The sequence below is a fragment of the Microcebus murinus genome, chromosome 11 (genome assembly GCF_040939455.1).
Source record: "Microcebus murinus isolate Inina chromosome 11, M.murinus_Inina_mat1.0, whole genome shotgun sequence".
Classification (NCBI taxonomy): domain Eukaryota; kingdom Metazoa; phylum Chordata; class Mammalia; order Primates; family Cheirogaleidae; genus Microcebus; species Microcebus murinus.
The window spans coordinates 55,595,003-55,610,516 of NC_134114.1; the positions used below are offsets into that span (position 1 = coordinate 55,595,003).

The window sequence follows — 15,514 nt, forward strand, 5'->3', positions numbered from 1 at the left end:
TCCCTTTTCTGAAGATGTTCTAATTTCTTATAACACTTAGAGTATATAACTCTATACATGTATAACTCTTATAACACTTAGAGTAAGGGCATCATTTTAACTAACTTGTGAGTTTCTGGGTGCCAAAAACTGTTGTAAGCATTTTTATATCCATTGCAGTGCCCAGCATTGTCCTGTACATAATAGACAATAAATACAGAACACTAATAAATTGAAACCATTCCATCTTGGAAAGTATTGTTTCCACCATTTATTAGCTCTCTGACCTTGGGCTATCTACATAATCTTTCCACACTTAAATTCCTTATCAGTAAAATGGGGATAGCATTATGTAGCTTTCAGAGTTGTCATAATTATTAAATGAGATTATTATATTTAAATATATAGTACAATGCCTGGTACACAGTAGGTACTCAGTAAGTGGTAGCTTTTTTTTATTGGTGATGCAATATTCCTTTTTGCCATGGAGTATAGCTATTTAAATCTCCTTTATCCTTCTTTTGTCTGGTTTAAGTTTTTTATTCATTCTACAAGCATCTGTTGAGAGAATAACTAATGATTCTTTGATTTAAGTGACTTTAGCCTTTATTGAAGAATAATTTCTCCAAGCTTTTAATCATTTCTATTGCTATAGAGTCTCTTAATTTTAAATGAGAGAAAATCAGGAAAAACATGCATCATTCATCTTTGAATAATTTCTATGGAATAATTTAGAACTCAGCCAGCCTGGACAACAGCCTTCAAGCTAACTTCTCTACTTTTAGTTTTGTCAAAGAACTACATTTTGAGTAATTCTTGGTTTGTTAATTTTGAATTTAATCTTAAATCTTTAAAAGTTAGATTTAATTTACTATTTGGTAAACAAATGATAGGAATGTATAAGATTAAGTCCCTGAATAGGTTAAAAACAAGTGTCTTACAATTGACCACTATTAGTTTCTCAGGGTTTGAAAAATGCCATATGATCCTAACAATATCATTGAGAGTACTACTATCTATAGGTATCTTTATAAAGAAATACATTCATAACCAAAGTAGGAAAATTACTAAGGCAGAGTCTAGAAGATAAAAATTAAGCAAAGGGATAGTAAATATTTTAAGTTAGATCATTTAAAACAAGGCTCTGTGGTTGTGGTGTTCAGATGAACTTTACAGCAGTTCTGCCTTCATAAGTCAGGTTTAGTTATTGAACTAACCATTTGTTATTTAATTCAGAGTTTTTAAGACACTGAAGTAAATGGCTAAAAAGTTAATGAAGAAAAGTGTCTAGGACATATTATGAAGTGAAAACAGCAAGTAGAAAATATACCATGCTCATGTGTCTAAAAAGATACATATGTAAATAAATGCACAGATGTAGTTAATAACAGCCAACATGCACTATGTGCTTACTATGTGGCAGACGCTGTTTTAAGTGCTATACGTGGATTTATTCCCTTATCACAACAGCCTATGAAGGAGATGCTATAATTACACCACCACCCCCCATTTACAGACGTGGATACTGAGACAGAGAAGTTGAGTAACATTCCCAAAGTTACACAGCTACTAGATGGCAGAGTAGAAAGTTGAATTTTGGCAATTTGGCTCCAGAGCTGGTTCTCTCAATTTTATAGACTCTCTTGTACTTTTTTTTTTTTTGGTGTCACTAAGCAATTCTTAAAGAAGCATTATTGTGTCTTTCTCTTTCCTTCTTGGAATATGGTTATTTATCTGTGTCTGAGAAATACATTCTTCCTCTTGGAAACTGCATGTCTGCCTACTCTTAGCCTAGGGAGGAGTGATTCTGGATTATGGTTAAATTTCTCACTTTGCTTATGAGTTATTCCCACAAGAAGCAAATGCCCTGAAAATGCATGTTTCTGAAGCCAACATTGCTGTCTTGATATATTTTATACTTCGGTGCTCGCTGGTGGCATATAGTTTTTGTTAGTTTTTCCATTAACATGACAGCACACTATCAGTGTTAAATTCAAAGTCTGCAAAGACTTATGCAGAATTTTTAAAAATGTTTTGCCCCCTCAGAAAATAAGGACAGGGGTGAAGGTTTAGTTGTTGGAAATCGTTGGGGCTATAAAACTGCTTTTTCTTCTCTTTCCTTTCTGTGATAGGCAGTATGCATCATTTAACAAAATCCATCCTTGAGGGAACTTAGACTGTCTAGAGGTCTGACTTTTCAGAGGTGCCCAAAATTGGTCCAAATTAGTATTTCAAATAATTCAAAATCTCTGGATTTCACTGGTATTTCAGTTCCTCAAACATCAAAAAAGGTCCATAAGAGCCTTCCCCACCCAGATGAATACATTGTCCTTCAAGTCAGAATGAACCCCCCCAAATTTTCCCTCAAGTTTTAATGTTTATTTTCAGAATCATATTTTATTTGTGGAGCTAAATAACCCTTGCTAATAAGCTTTACTGCCATGATATGATGTGGCATCACAAGAAAAAGGCATCATTTAACTACTACTGTGACTGATAATGTTGTGCGTCTTAATGATTTGAGTAGTTCACAGTTTCTTAAAATTACTTTATAGTGCTTGAAAATTAACCTTGTTTTCTTCAGAAAATAAGGAAAAAATGCATCTGAGCATCATCTGTGAATACACTGAATACTGATCATCCTCCATTTCTTGTCCAAAACCCCTAGAGCCTCATTCATTCAGATACAAGAACAGGAGGAAAGAGTCTATTGATGTGAAATCAATATCATCTCGAAGCAGTGATGGTAAGATGTTTCCAGTTTTCTTTGACCTTTTTAAAAATGTAGAAAATGACAGAGGAATGTGTTCAAAAATTTATCAGTATCTAAACTCCAAGGAGTAAGATTTCCCAGTAAGCTGAATATTCTTTAGAGTTTTAAATTCTTTCATGCTCTCTTGTCTTCTCTTTGAAGTGACTCCATGTTTGTTCCACGATGGCCTGAAGTGCTGGGCCACATAGCCACCCAAGCAACTCAGTTTTAATAGTTACACAAGGTCATCCTTGGGTGGTAGTGGGGGCTGGTGGGGGGATGGGGCCAGAGTCCTGGCTTCCCAACTCCCAACATAAACCCAGTTTTCAGTGTACCTTCTACATGCACTTACTTTCCTTTACTAAAATGTCACAGAGAAAATGAGGCAGAATGTAGCAAAACATTTTCTGAGTTCAATCAATAGACCTAAGTAACCAATTGGATTTGTGGGGAGACAGAAAAGTCAAAGACGACTCTGAAATTTCATTCCTAGGTGCCTGGAAAATTGTAAGTAATGTTGACAAAAGTAGGGAAGTCTCTAAGTATGGCTAGGTTAGGGGGTAAGGAGAAGATGAGTTTTAGTGGAGATGCCTGAAATGCAAGACTGGCAGTCAGGGCTAGAGACGTGGATTTGGGAGTCCAGTGAGTGACAGAAGCCATGAGCAGAGGAACATCTCTCATGGGTGCACAGGCACACGTGTGTGTACTAACGGAACAGGGGGTCCAAGCTCAAGCCTGTAGGCACACCCTCAGTGAGAGGGGAGGCAGAGGAAATAGGGCCAGCAGAGAGGACCAAAGAGCTGGGAGTGAGCCATGTGAGTCCTGTGTCACAGGAACCAAGAACAAGGGGGCATGGAGAGGGGAGGTGGCCAGCAGCTAATGCTACAGAGATCAGAGAGCTTGAATGCTGAGAACAGACCTCAGATGACACTCAGGTGTTTGGCTTTTATTTGGCAAATGAGAAGGACAGGCTCTAGGAACGTAAGGAAGGGATAGTCAGTGCCTGTGGTAGAAAGGAAACGAGAGTGGTAATTTAAGGAAAGGGCAAGTGAAGGACCTTCCAGTCCCTCAGGTCACAATGGGAAGCCTGAGTATGACAGTGGCTAAAATAGCAAGGACCAAAGATGCTTGAGGCAAGATGGATAATTCACAGGGCATGCAAGGGATTGAGACTGAGGATGTAAAGAAAATACGAATTGAAATATCTTAAAATGGATTAAGGATGTAGACAGAACATTTTAGATGGGGATTATGAGGGAAATGAGCTGGATTCGCTCGTGTTTTGGAGTAGAACTTGTGGGGGACTGTCATCTCTCCGGCATGGGCGAGGTGGATCTTGAGAGTATGGAGGAATCTGCGAAGGCTGCTGGCAGGAGGCCCCACAGGTGGCTGGGTGAAGTCGTCCATCTATAAAATAGGGATTTTACCCCTCCTGCCTGCCTCAGAGGGAGTGGTTGGAAGATCTGATGAGAACACTGCTTTTAAAACTTGTACCTTTTTTATTTTAAACCAAGTGTAAGCATTACCTATTAAAAAATTATTTTTAAATAAAATTTTCTATAGACTAGAACTAGAACCACAATGGCTCTCTGGGAGTTAAGAACCTAAAGATGCAGAAAGGGGAAGTAAAGGGGAGTGACTGGCCCTAATTCATGCAGACAGTGGGCTCTTTCCTAGCCCCCACCTAAGCAGGAATCAGGCCCCCCTCCCATGCTGGCTGCACAGCCATCTGCTTACACAGCCAGTGGCTTAGGACTGGAAGTGATGGAATGGCCAGAGTGGGCTTTAGTGACTTAGGGGCAAGAGTCCTGGGGGCTCATGAGGCTGTTGGGATGAGGCCTTAGGAGCCCATCAACCTTCTTTGAAATTCCTCTTGTGGACCCTGGGACTCATTGAGCCTTCCTGAAGACTACCTTTCCAGACTCAGGAAAATGGTGGCTGAGCTGTTAGCCTTTTCAGAATAAAACATGGGTAAATTCATTGCCTTCTGGGGGTAGGTTAGTCCTGTAAGAATCAGGCCCCCTATCTGGGAAGGGACTCCTTTGTGGCACTCAGCCAAGCCAAGCCACCAGAACCAGACATGACTTTCTTGCCTCTGCAGCACCAAGCCTACAGAACCGTCGCTATCCGTCCATGGCCAGGATCCACTCCATGACCATCGAGGCTCCCATCACAAAGGTGAGTGGCAGCCGCTGCCTCCACTCTGCAGACAGAGCCACCCAGCACTGTGTTGTAGAGATACATTCTGTGCTATCAGAGTTCACAGTCTAGTGGAGGAAACAGATATTAACTAAAATAACACCTATTTTTAAGTTATAGTCAGTCCTAAGAAAGCAACAGGTTTCTATGGGAAAAAATCAGAATAGGGCCTTAACCGTAGACTGGGTGCTGAGAGGGGTGGTCAGGGAAGGCCTCAGTAGAGGAAGTAACGTTTTAGGCAAGACTTGAATTGTGAGGTCAGAAGAGGGGAGAGAAGAGAGGACTCCAGGCAGCAGAAATGACAAGGGAAAAAACACTGAAGTGGGAAAAGGGGGATTGGAGCATTTGAGGAGCTGAAAGAAAATCAGGGTGGCTGGAACTCGGCAAGCAGAGGACAGAAGATGATCTGGAGGCTGGGCAGGGCGCAGTTTGTTCTGGTCAACTGAGCTGTAATAGGAGTTTTAGCTTGGTTTATGTGCAGCAGAAACTACTGAAGAGGTGAAGGTGGGTGGTGATGTGTTCAGATGTGTTTGTTGAACACTCGGCCACTGGGCAGAGAATGGATTGGAGGTGGCAAAAGTGCAACAGGTAAGGCCAGTTAGGGGCTTTTTTAAAATTCCAGGAGAGAAATGGTAGTTGCTGGGCTAGAATTATAGCAGTGGAGGTGTAGAGAAATGCACAGATCAAGAAACAGTTAGGGGTAGCACCAGCTGGACTTGGTAGAGAATTATATTGTGGGTAGAGAGAGGAATGAGGGAAAGTGGTATGTCAGGCAAGCCTCATAGGGTTTTGGTTTGCGCCTGAGGTGGACAGAACTGCTGCTTACTGTAGTGTAGAAACCAGGGGTGGAGAACAGCTTTTGTCTTTGATTTTGTTGTTACTGAGTTTGTCTGTGTGCTTGCTTTGGGGAAAGGGGGACAAGACCATGAGTTTAAGAATGTAAGACATTCCAGCAAATATGTCAGGTAGGCAGCTGAATGTACAATTCTGGGGGCAAAGGGAGTTGAGGGCTGGGAGGTTAGTTTGAGAGTCCTTGTCTATGGTTCACATGTGTCCAAAGTCATGGAAATTAAACATCATTTCCAGAAAGATTATAAAGCGAGACAGAGGCCCAGCACTGATCTCTGAGAATGAATTCCAGCCTGTAGAAGAGAGCTAGAGGAGAAGGATCAGCAAAGGAGCCTGAAGACATGTAGTCACCTGGGTAGAAGAAATTGGCTGGGGCGCAAAGCATGCTTCAGGAACAAGGGGCAGTGCCACTAAGCACTGGTCATTTAGAAGAGTAAGATGTGTCACCATCTGATTTCTTTTGGATTCCGGGTATATACATGACTTTTGGGAAGTAGAATCCTAATGTTCTCAAATTAGTTCTTCTTTCTTTGCTTCCTTAGGTTATAAATATAATCAATGCAGCCCAAGAAAACAGCCCAGTCACGGTAGCAGAGGCCTTGGATAGAGTTCTAGAGATCTTACGGACCACAGAACTATACTCCCCTCAGTTGGGTACCAAGGAGGAAGATCCTCACACCAGTGACCTTGTTGGAGGCCTGATGACTGTGAGTGGTGAGGCGAAACTGGAATTGAACGCACGCTCGAGGGCGGCTGGCATGTGAACGGCTACCCGTAGGTGCAGGCATGACTGCTATCTAGACTAAATCAGCATAACAAGAAGCAACTGCATCGAAACCTATGCATGATGTGTGTGGTGGTGGTCAAGTCATTCTTGCCTTTTTCCTCTTTCCACGGGGCTGGCTGACCAGTCACCAAGGACCCCATTCCTGAGCAGTGCGTGGCAGCTGACCAAGGGCTAACTGCGCAGGACGGGGCTCCCGCGGGCCCTCTCTGCTGCCTCTTCCCCTCGATCAAGTGAGATTTGATTGACAGTCACAGCTATGTTTCCTTGGACCTCAGCCTGTCTATCTAATGAAAGAGCTTATACTTAGACTGCAGCAGTTTCCAAAATCTTAGCTACAAATCCTTTAAGTAGAAGTTTATATGGAAATTCCATTTTTAATCAGGTGAAAGCAGAGTAGAACTGTTCGGGCTCAGGGAGGGGTAGGGGAGGAGCAGCCGCCCCCAGCCACACAGCAAGCAGTACCATTTGCACCACCAAGAGTAGCTGATTTCTAGGGACTCATCCTGTTCCAGTGTTCTGCTGTGATCTGTTTGGCTATAATCATCATCTATCAGCAAGTAAAGAAAAAGCAGAAAAGTCAAATTATTTAATTGAGCTCCTCATCAGAGGCTGACGCTTGAAGAATTCTTTAGGAGAAAAACAAAGTCCAAGAGTTTTACTTTGAAGGTTTCTGTCGAGCCCTGCCACCAAATGCTGAGCGGTGACTGGCTTTCCTGTCCATTCTCAGCCTGTAACTTGAGTAATCTCCTATTCCTTTCCTGCCCCCTGCTTCAACTTGGAGTTCCAGATCGATTGTTATTCAGGATTGAAATCTTTATGTAATGAAGGAAATGAGAGGATGATGATGGGATATAAAGTATGCTTCTAACAGCATCTTTCTTTATTCCAGGATGGCTTGAGAAGGTTGTCAGGAAACGAGTATGTGTTTACTAAGAGTAAGTTTTCATCTGTCCACTGGTTGCTGATTACCTGTCTCTAGCCTGTGCTATCCCTAGTGTTGAGATTATTATTCTGAGAGAACCCTGGTGTTACTTGCAATTGGTCTCATTTGAGTTTAAGCATCTCTGTGGTCTACATTTGAAACTAGGTCTCCTAATTAAAATTACTTCTCTGAGCACTATTAGAATAAGAATTGCAAATCTCTATACATTTAAAAAATGGTTACGCTGGAATATTTTTCTACTTGGGGCATCTTGAAGTTTAGTAATATAAGAACCTTGAAGTGAAAATCTTCCTCCCCTTTCAAAGTTCAAGATTTTCTTTCTAGTAGCAACCCTAAAGATGATGCAAGATGCTCCAGGGCATTTAAGATTCCACAATTAACGAGCCTCCCTCCCCCCCATTTGTTTGCTCAGATGTGCACCAGAGTCACAGTCACCTTGCGATGCCCATAACTATCAATGATGTTCCCCCTTGTGTCGCTCAACTACTTGATAATGAGGAAAGTTGGGACTTCAACATCTTTGAATTGGAAGCGGTTACGCATAAAAGGTATATGACTTATCTGGCTATGGGCAGGGCAGGAACAATGGCCATGCTTAAGACTTTCACATCTGGAAACTTTGAGGGAGACGTGTCCTTGCCACAAGAGACCTCACAGGTCCTAGTTTTTGTGCCTTGTTGGAGTGTCAAACAGGCTGAGGTCCCTCGGGAGCTCCTTTATGGAGATGGCATGTTAGTGAACCGTGGGATCAGCCTGAGTATCCGCAGGACATTCCTTTACGCTACTGAGCCCGAGTTCTAAGTAGCTCAGCCCCAAACTTACTGATGCTCCAGCCCATAAAATGAATTTGAGAGCACTATAGATTTTTCTTCTGATCCATCCTGTAGGCAGGTAAAAGATTAGGTAACTATAAAGGTCCTTTTCTATACTTGGACAATGCTGTTTCTTCCCAGCAGTGTAAGAAATGAATGATTCTCTCCAGTAAATAAGTAACATACTCTAAATGATGGGACTTTCCTGAGACCACCCAAGGACCTTTTGTCCTTCCTTAGGGAACATAAATGAAGTGCAGAGCTTCTGTGGAGTGGAGATGGAGGACTGCCAGGGAAACTTACTGGCTTGTCAGAGCCACTGAAGGGCCTATGACTTAGAGATAGTCTAAAAATAATTTGGATTGACTACAATGAAGCACTTAGTTCCAAAGAGGTGGCTGGGGAGGAAGAGATGCTTTACCTCCTATTAATTTGGGGAGGAGACGTTTTTACGCTACTGTGTGTACAGAGCTATCATTAGCAGAAAAATGCCTCCATCCTCCAATATCCTCAAAGAAAATAGTTTCTGGGTCAATGAACACAATGAACCAGGGTTTGTTTTCCTATTTTCCAGGCCATTGGTTTACCTGGGCTTAAAGGTCTTCTCCCGGTTTGGAGTATGTGAATTTTTAAACTGTTCTGAAAGCACTCTTCGGGCCTGGCTCCAAGTGATTGAAGCCAACTACCACTCCTCCAATGCCTACCATAACTCCACACATGCTGCGGACGTCCTCCACGCCACAGCTTTCTTCCTTGGAAAGGAAAGAGTGAAGGTAGAATTTTCATCATGATCTACCTATCTGCTGGGACTGGGGATCCAAGAACTTGATCTTACTAACTATGTTAGGCAAAAAGCTATTTTGCAACCAATTTGACCAGTCATTTGATGCTGTAAAGACATGGACCTTTCTCCTAGCCCTCCTCTCCTCCAAATGCTTGAAATAATAATTTATGCCACCATAGAGAGCTCCTTTATGCATGGCTTGATCCATGAACCCATTCTCCAAATGTTCACTAGGAGCTCTGTGTTACTGGGTTGCAGGACAGAACTTGATTATTACAGCAAATGGTTGCTAGGTCTAGAGGTTAAGTTTTAGTATCAGGCTTGGCCATTGGTATATTACAATCCAGATAATGAGCCATTCAGCATTCTACACTGATTTACATACATGTATGTTATGCAGGTATTGTGTATATCTGCATATTAATGACTTTTGCATAGTTCAATGAGTTCTATATTCCTGAGTCTTAAGAGTTCAAGACTGTCATTATGAGTGCTGATTTGCAGGGCAGCCCCTGCCCTTTATATAGGGCAGCCCTATTTAAAGCTGGCAAGAAATCCCCATCTCCCCTCCTTCCAAACTACCATCACTTTCACAAGGAAGCTTGTAAATTCCTGTGCTACAGTTAGAACTAAAGCTTCAAATTTAGATACCCTTGGGAGAAGTGTCCTATAGAGACTGAAATTCACATGAATCTGTAAATTTCTGATATTAGATTTTCTTAGAACAGGTATTAATGAGGGATTAAGATCCTAGATACTTAAAGCAATAGCAGGACAGGTGGTAAAGAAGCAGAAATGTCACCAAAATGGTGAGGAAGGGTAAGGTGGGGATATGTCTCAGGTTTGTCAAAGACTTATAGTACTCACTTTCATCAGTAAGAAAACAATGTGGTCCAAGAAGGATGCTATTGAAGATTTTTGTCTTCTACTTTTTAAAAAAAGTAATAGTGGTATCAACCTATGTTTTCTGTAACACCTTTGAGGAGCTAAAAACACTTCTGGATTGCTACTGTAGGTTCACACACCTGCATTTTGCACTGCATGAAATACTATACAGCTGAGGTCACACACTGCCAACTGAGAGCAGCACGGAGCTCATTAACACCAAGAGCAAAGAAGTCTGTAGCCACTGCAGTCTTGAGTTAGAGATGAACCTCATTTAAGCAGAACCACACTAGGAAAATATAGATTAAGTGTTTGATACATTAGGTAATGCTTAATAACTTTACCATCCCCCTTCTTTTACACCTCCTCCAAAAAATTTTTCTTTAAATTGTGAGTTCAGCTAATGTATTCAGTCTGATTGAATTTCTCAAATAACACCAACAGAATCAAGCCTAAGACTAGATATATTATAGTATGTTTACAATTCAAAATATTTTCTCCTTGGCAGTCCCTGACAGAGAATCAGAAAATTTAGAGCTGTGAGGAGCCTTGGAGCATAGGGATGGAGGGCTCCTGTGCTCAGCAGTTTAGTCACCAGCCCATGATCATTGCTGAGTCTGCCACGAGATGCTTCCAGTAAGATTTACTCCTACGGCATCTTCTACCAGACCTCCTGCCACTCATGAAGACATCCAGGGAAATATTTTCTTGTCTCTTCCTTATGTCATCTGTCACCTCTAATTCTTTATGTGATAAGGCTAAAATTCTTAATGTCACTCTTTCAAAGCATGCTCAACCCAGCCATAGAGATAACCTGCCCAGAAGTGACAGGCCCCTTCAACTTGTTAGGGATCTCATCCTTTCCCCACGTTCCCTGATTCCCAGGACCACTGGGAGTGGAGAGGCCAGGGTAGGCAGCATTCTGTTCTTCTCGGGGTTAAGTGACTGTTTATTCTGACTAAGGAACTATTTGAAAGGCAAATCTAGAATAGGCCTCATTCTGACCAATCTCCTCAGTGTGAACGCAATCCACTTCTGGTTAAAGTAGGAAAAACCTACAAAGAGATGTCTACACCCCCAAGGGTTTGGAGTTTCACCAGTTGTGGGTTTGGTGGAGTTTTCTTCCTCCCCATGTAGGGCCTGCCTTCTCTCCTCTGCTAGTGAGCCAGCCCAACCTTCTTCCCCACCTGCCTGCCATTTCTGACTGCACTGTTAGTGCCCATCCAAACTGCAGGGCACGGCCCATTATTGGTACCCTTGTAAAAGTGCCATTGTCATTGAGTTCGTGGTTTAAATCTGTGTAAGCTGTAAGGAAAGACATGTCTCATCTAGTGCTACTTGCATTTTCTACCCCTGTTACTTGACTCTGTTTCATTGAAGAATTTAAAAGTAAATTGGCCCCAGACTCTAGCAGGATTGAACATACTACAGGGGCACTAGCTAAGGCCCAAAGGTTGGGCCCCATGGGTTCTTCCTGCACAGGTGGACGCAGTGTGTGGAGCCAGAGTTGGGGTAGTCCTGGGTCCTGAGCTTGGAGACAGCTGACTACATCTACAGGTTCTTGTGGCCTCTCCTGACCAGCAGTGAAATGGGGCATACATGCTTGATTGCCCTGGGCACTGCAGAATCAATCTGAGAAGAACTGAAAAAACACTTGCTGCTGTCCCTGCTCAGGAAACCTGGTCTGTTGACTGGGGCACCAGGTTTGTTCACCAGCCCCATGAGGTCAGGACTCAAAATGGAAATGGCTCAGCTCTGGTGGGGACAGCTTTCAGGGAAGCCCACTACAACCCTAAGCCAACATAAGCATGTGTAGCCCCATGGCCAGTCACAGCGTCCTTACAGGACAGAGCTGTGCTTCAGGCTTGTTCCCCACCTGAGAAGCAATGTTTCTTCCCATAAGCCTAAGAGCAAATTTTGGGACTACCAAAAGCTATGCCCACCCCTCCAGCCTTATCCGGGGGACCACTGTCCCTCTCGATATTCTTCAGCCACAATGATGTTCTTTAGGTTTCCTGAATAAACCCAGCTAACGTCCAGAGCTTCATATAGGCTCTTCTTTCTACCTGGAATTCTCTCCCTTGCCACTTGTTGCTTGGAAACTTCCTGCTTATCCTTCAGGCTCAGCACAGAAATTACTTCCTTAGAGAAGCCATCCCTGACCACGCTCTGAGTCCATATTATCCAATCTGATAGTCATTAGCCACACAAGGCTATTAAAACTAAAATAAATTCAATTGCTCAATTGCACTGGCCACACATTTAGGTGTCCAATAGTTACATGTGACTAGGAGTTCCTGTATTGGATGGCATAAATATAAAACACTTACGTCATCACCCAAAATTTAATGAACAGTGCTGCCTTAAACTAGATCGTTGCACTCTCAGAGCATCTGTGCTTTCCTTCTTAGCACATCTCGCAATAAATTACTTCTGTTTGTGTTTTTAAATTTGTCTCTCTCCCTCTAGATTATAAACTCCATTAGTGCAGAGACTGTGCCAGTATAAATCATCACTGTCGCTTCAGCACTGTGCATGATAACTGGTACCCAGTAGGCACCCAATAAATAATGAATTCACAGTACAGCATCTCTTATATAACAGTAGCCCATTTGATAACTTCCCCCTAAAGCTGCCAGCTCAAAAAACATTTATATCCCTGGATGCTCTGGTTTGTGTTCTTTAATCACATAATGAGAGCTTTAGAAAGAGGGTTTCCCTTTTTGCCTTTGCTGCCTGCTAGCCCAGGACTGAAATTTGTGCTTAGCTGCAAGAGCCTCTCCCCTTAGCCTTGGTTTTCTTGGTAAAATTCTTCTTCTTCCTCTTGGCCCTGTTTTATTGCTTGGCTCTAATCATGTCACCATCAAGTGAAGAGTTTTGTTATGTCCATGCCACTTGCTACCTGCACTCTCAAAATCTTTTCATTGGTAGGCAAATAAAATATTTGTGGTCTTAGGCTACTTTCTGCTGTGTCTACTTATTGGAGAGTCAGAGCAATACTACACAACAGCCAACTCAGGAGCCTGTTTGGCTGCTTCCTGGGGAATTGGAGGTAACTCCACAGAAAGAATTTAGGTATCTGCTGTACTGCAACAGATAATACACAGCACAGTAAGGTAATGCAATGTATCCATGGCCGCCTCACAAAATTGAGGAAGTCAGAAGCCTCCGTGGGCTAAAGGAACATTCTGAAAATCTGAAATCCCCTGGTCCCTCCTCTTCTGGCAGACAGGAGTGGATGCAGGTCTCCAAGACTCAGTGTGTAATGCTCACCCTTGCTTCCTCCTTATCCCAGGGAAGCCTTGATCAGCTGGATGAGGTGGCAGCCCTGATTGCTGCCACAGTCCACGATGTGGACCACCCAGGAAGGACCAACTCTTTTCTCTGCAACGCAGGCAGTGAACTTGCTGTGCTCTATAATGACACTGCTGTTTTGGAGAGTCACCACACGGCCCTGGCCTTCCAGCTCACAGTCAAGGACACCAAATGCAACATTTTCAAGAACATTGACAGGTTCGTTGTGCTTGGGCCTTCATGTTTTAAAATCTCATTTGGTCTTCATTGAGTTCATACACCCAAAAGCACTATATCAATGTTGACTTTATTAGTAGTAAGTTTCACAGATATTTTTATCCTCCCAGGGAAATATATCCTCAAGGGAAATGTATCCTCTCCTATCTTTCCCCAGCTCAATTTTGGGCCACTTAAAATCCTGCCTCATGAGGAGGTCCCAGCAGAGGTGCTGGAGCCCAAAGAGCTGGGCAGGTTCCCCCAGCCCTGTGTTCTCTTCTGGTAAGACCTGGCCAAATGTGAACAGATGGGAGAAGTTCCTCTTGCATGTCAGCAACCCTACTGTCAGGGTGTGGGAACTTTCACACAGTACCAGCCAGGCCAGTGACAGACCCCTGGGAGAGGGCAATGGACAGAGCATGGACCTTTATAGGACCACTTGGTCTCCAGAAATCTGGGGAAACTTAGAGACCAGATATTCCAGCTTCAGTGTAAGGATTGGTTTTTAAACTTTCACAGAATGAATTCTTTCCAACAGCTAATTTTATTCAGTCCTCCTATTCTGGCTCTTGAAGTTAGAAAAATATCAGAATTGGACAGTAATTTGGGGCAGGATTATTGCTCCATCTATTACAACTTCTCTCAGCTGTAGTCTAGAGAATTATTCATCAAGAAAATCTCCTTCCAATGCCATCACTGAAAGAAATCATGGCAGTTCTCTGCAGTAGGCATCACTGTGTCTGCACGGAATGCAGTGGGACAACTCATCTGGGGGCTGTATCAGCCTGTCATTTCCCTCTACCTCACTGCTTTGATGTTCTCAAGGAACGGTAGAAGGGAATCACCTTTTAAACTAAATGCCCATCATGTGACAGGTATTGTCTTCTTTTTTTAATGTTCATAAACGATATCACGAAGGGTCAGCTATCACTGGGGAAAGTGGAATAGTGTCTGCAAGTCTGGCTCATTGGAAGGGACACGCAAACTTTTGTGACCTGGACTCATTGACTAACTCTGTGCCCCAGCTTCCTCCTAGGTTGTAGGAAGTGTGGTGAAATGTGGCAGAATAGTTCTAATTCTGGACACCATGTGAACAAGGCCCTTTGTCTTCTGGTTAATTTTAGGAACCATTATCGAACACTGCGCCAGGCTATTATTGACATGGTTTTGGCAACAGAGATGACAAAACACTTTGAACATGTGAACAAATTTGTGAATAGCATCAACAAGCCACTGGCAGCTGAGGTAAGCATTTCCATGTCATAAGATACATCAGAGTACATTTCCATGAGAGCCAACTCTGCGCCAAAGCATTTTCTCTCCCATTTGAATGTGAATGCAAGGTACCTATTTGTTTGGAGTAGTTGGTGAGGGGCTGAAAGCACCAACTGTCTTCCTTGGGGATGAGAGTAAATTGGCAGTGTCCACAGCAACTCAGAGCTCCTTGAAAGAAAGGTGCTGAGGAAAAAGCTTAATAGTGGCAAAAAGAGCTGGGAAGCCCACAGAATCTGAGGGAAGGAGCCTGCAGATGGGCAACGACTGACATAAATGGTGATATGTTAGCAAATCCAAAGTCCTTTCTAATCCTCTATTCTTTGAGTTCTTGGAGACCTCAAAGTTGGAGAGTATTTTAAGAACAAAGCATGGTCTTGCTGCTTCACATTAAAAGTATGCCAGTACCTGAAGATTATAGTAATATTTGAAGTGACTAGAAAGCAAAAGCACAAGTTGTTTTTCACTTTTTAAAACTTACTGATGTACCTTGGGCATGCCTTAAGGTCCTCACCAATTTGAGTTTTAGGAACATGGGGTGAAAGGTTCACATCTCTGTTGTTTAAAACGAGATCAACTCTCCTTTGAAACCACGAACCTGTTAATAGTCTCATAAAGGCAGAGAAAAGCTTTCTGCTCATTTCTGCTGAGCAAGAGAGTTTGGAGGAGTGACGGATAATGAGTGGTTATCTTAAAAGTAGCCTGATCAGTAAGGAGACTGTCTGTGTAGGACCGCCACATG

General features: G+C 42.7%; 2 protein-coding genes across 6 annotated transcripts in view; one reads left to right on the forward strand and one right to left on the reverse strand.

Annotated features, from left to right (window-relative positions):
* PDE8B (phosphodiesterase 8B) overlaps positions 1-15,514 on the forward strand; it is a 200,073-nt gene that overhangs the window by 178,429 nt on the left and 6,130 nt on the right. For all 4 annotated transcript variants that reach the window (XM_012738330.2, XM_012738332.2, XM_012738331.2 and 1 more), the window contains 8 exons: positions 2,648-2,725; positions 4,833-4,909; positions 6,322-6,486; positions 7,456-7,501; positions 7,922-8,057; positions 8,896-9,094; positions 13,286-13,503; positions 14,625-14,745. In XM_012738330.2, the coding sequence (XP_012593784.1) occupies positions 2,648-2,725; positions 4,833-4,909; positions 6,322-6,486; positions 7,456-7,501; positions 7,922-8,057; positions 8,896-9,094; positions 13,286-13,503; positions 14,625-14,745 (1,040 nt within the window). The remainder of the gene's footprint in view (positions 1-2,647; positions 2,726-4,832; positions 4,910-6,321; positions 6,487-7,455; positions 7,502-7,921; positions 8,058-8,895; positions 9,095-13,285; positions 13,504-14,624; positions 14,746-15,514) is intronic.
* WDR41 (WD repeat domain 41) overlaps positions 1-15,514 on the reverse strand; it is a 153,681-nt gene that overhangs the window by 10,092 nt on the left and 128,075 nt on the right. The window lies entirely within an intron of this gene.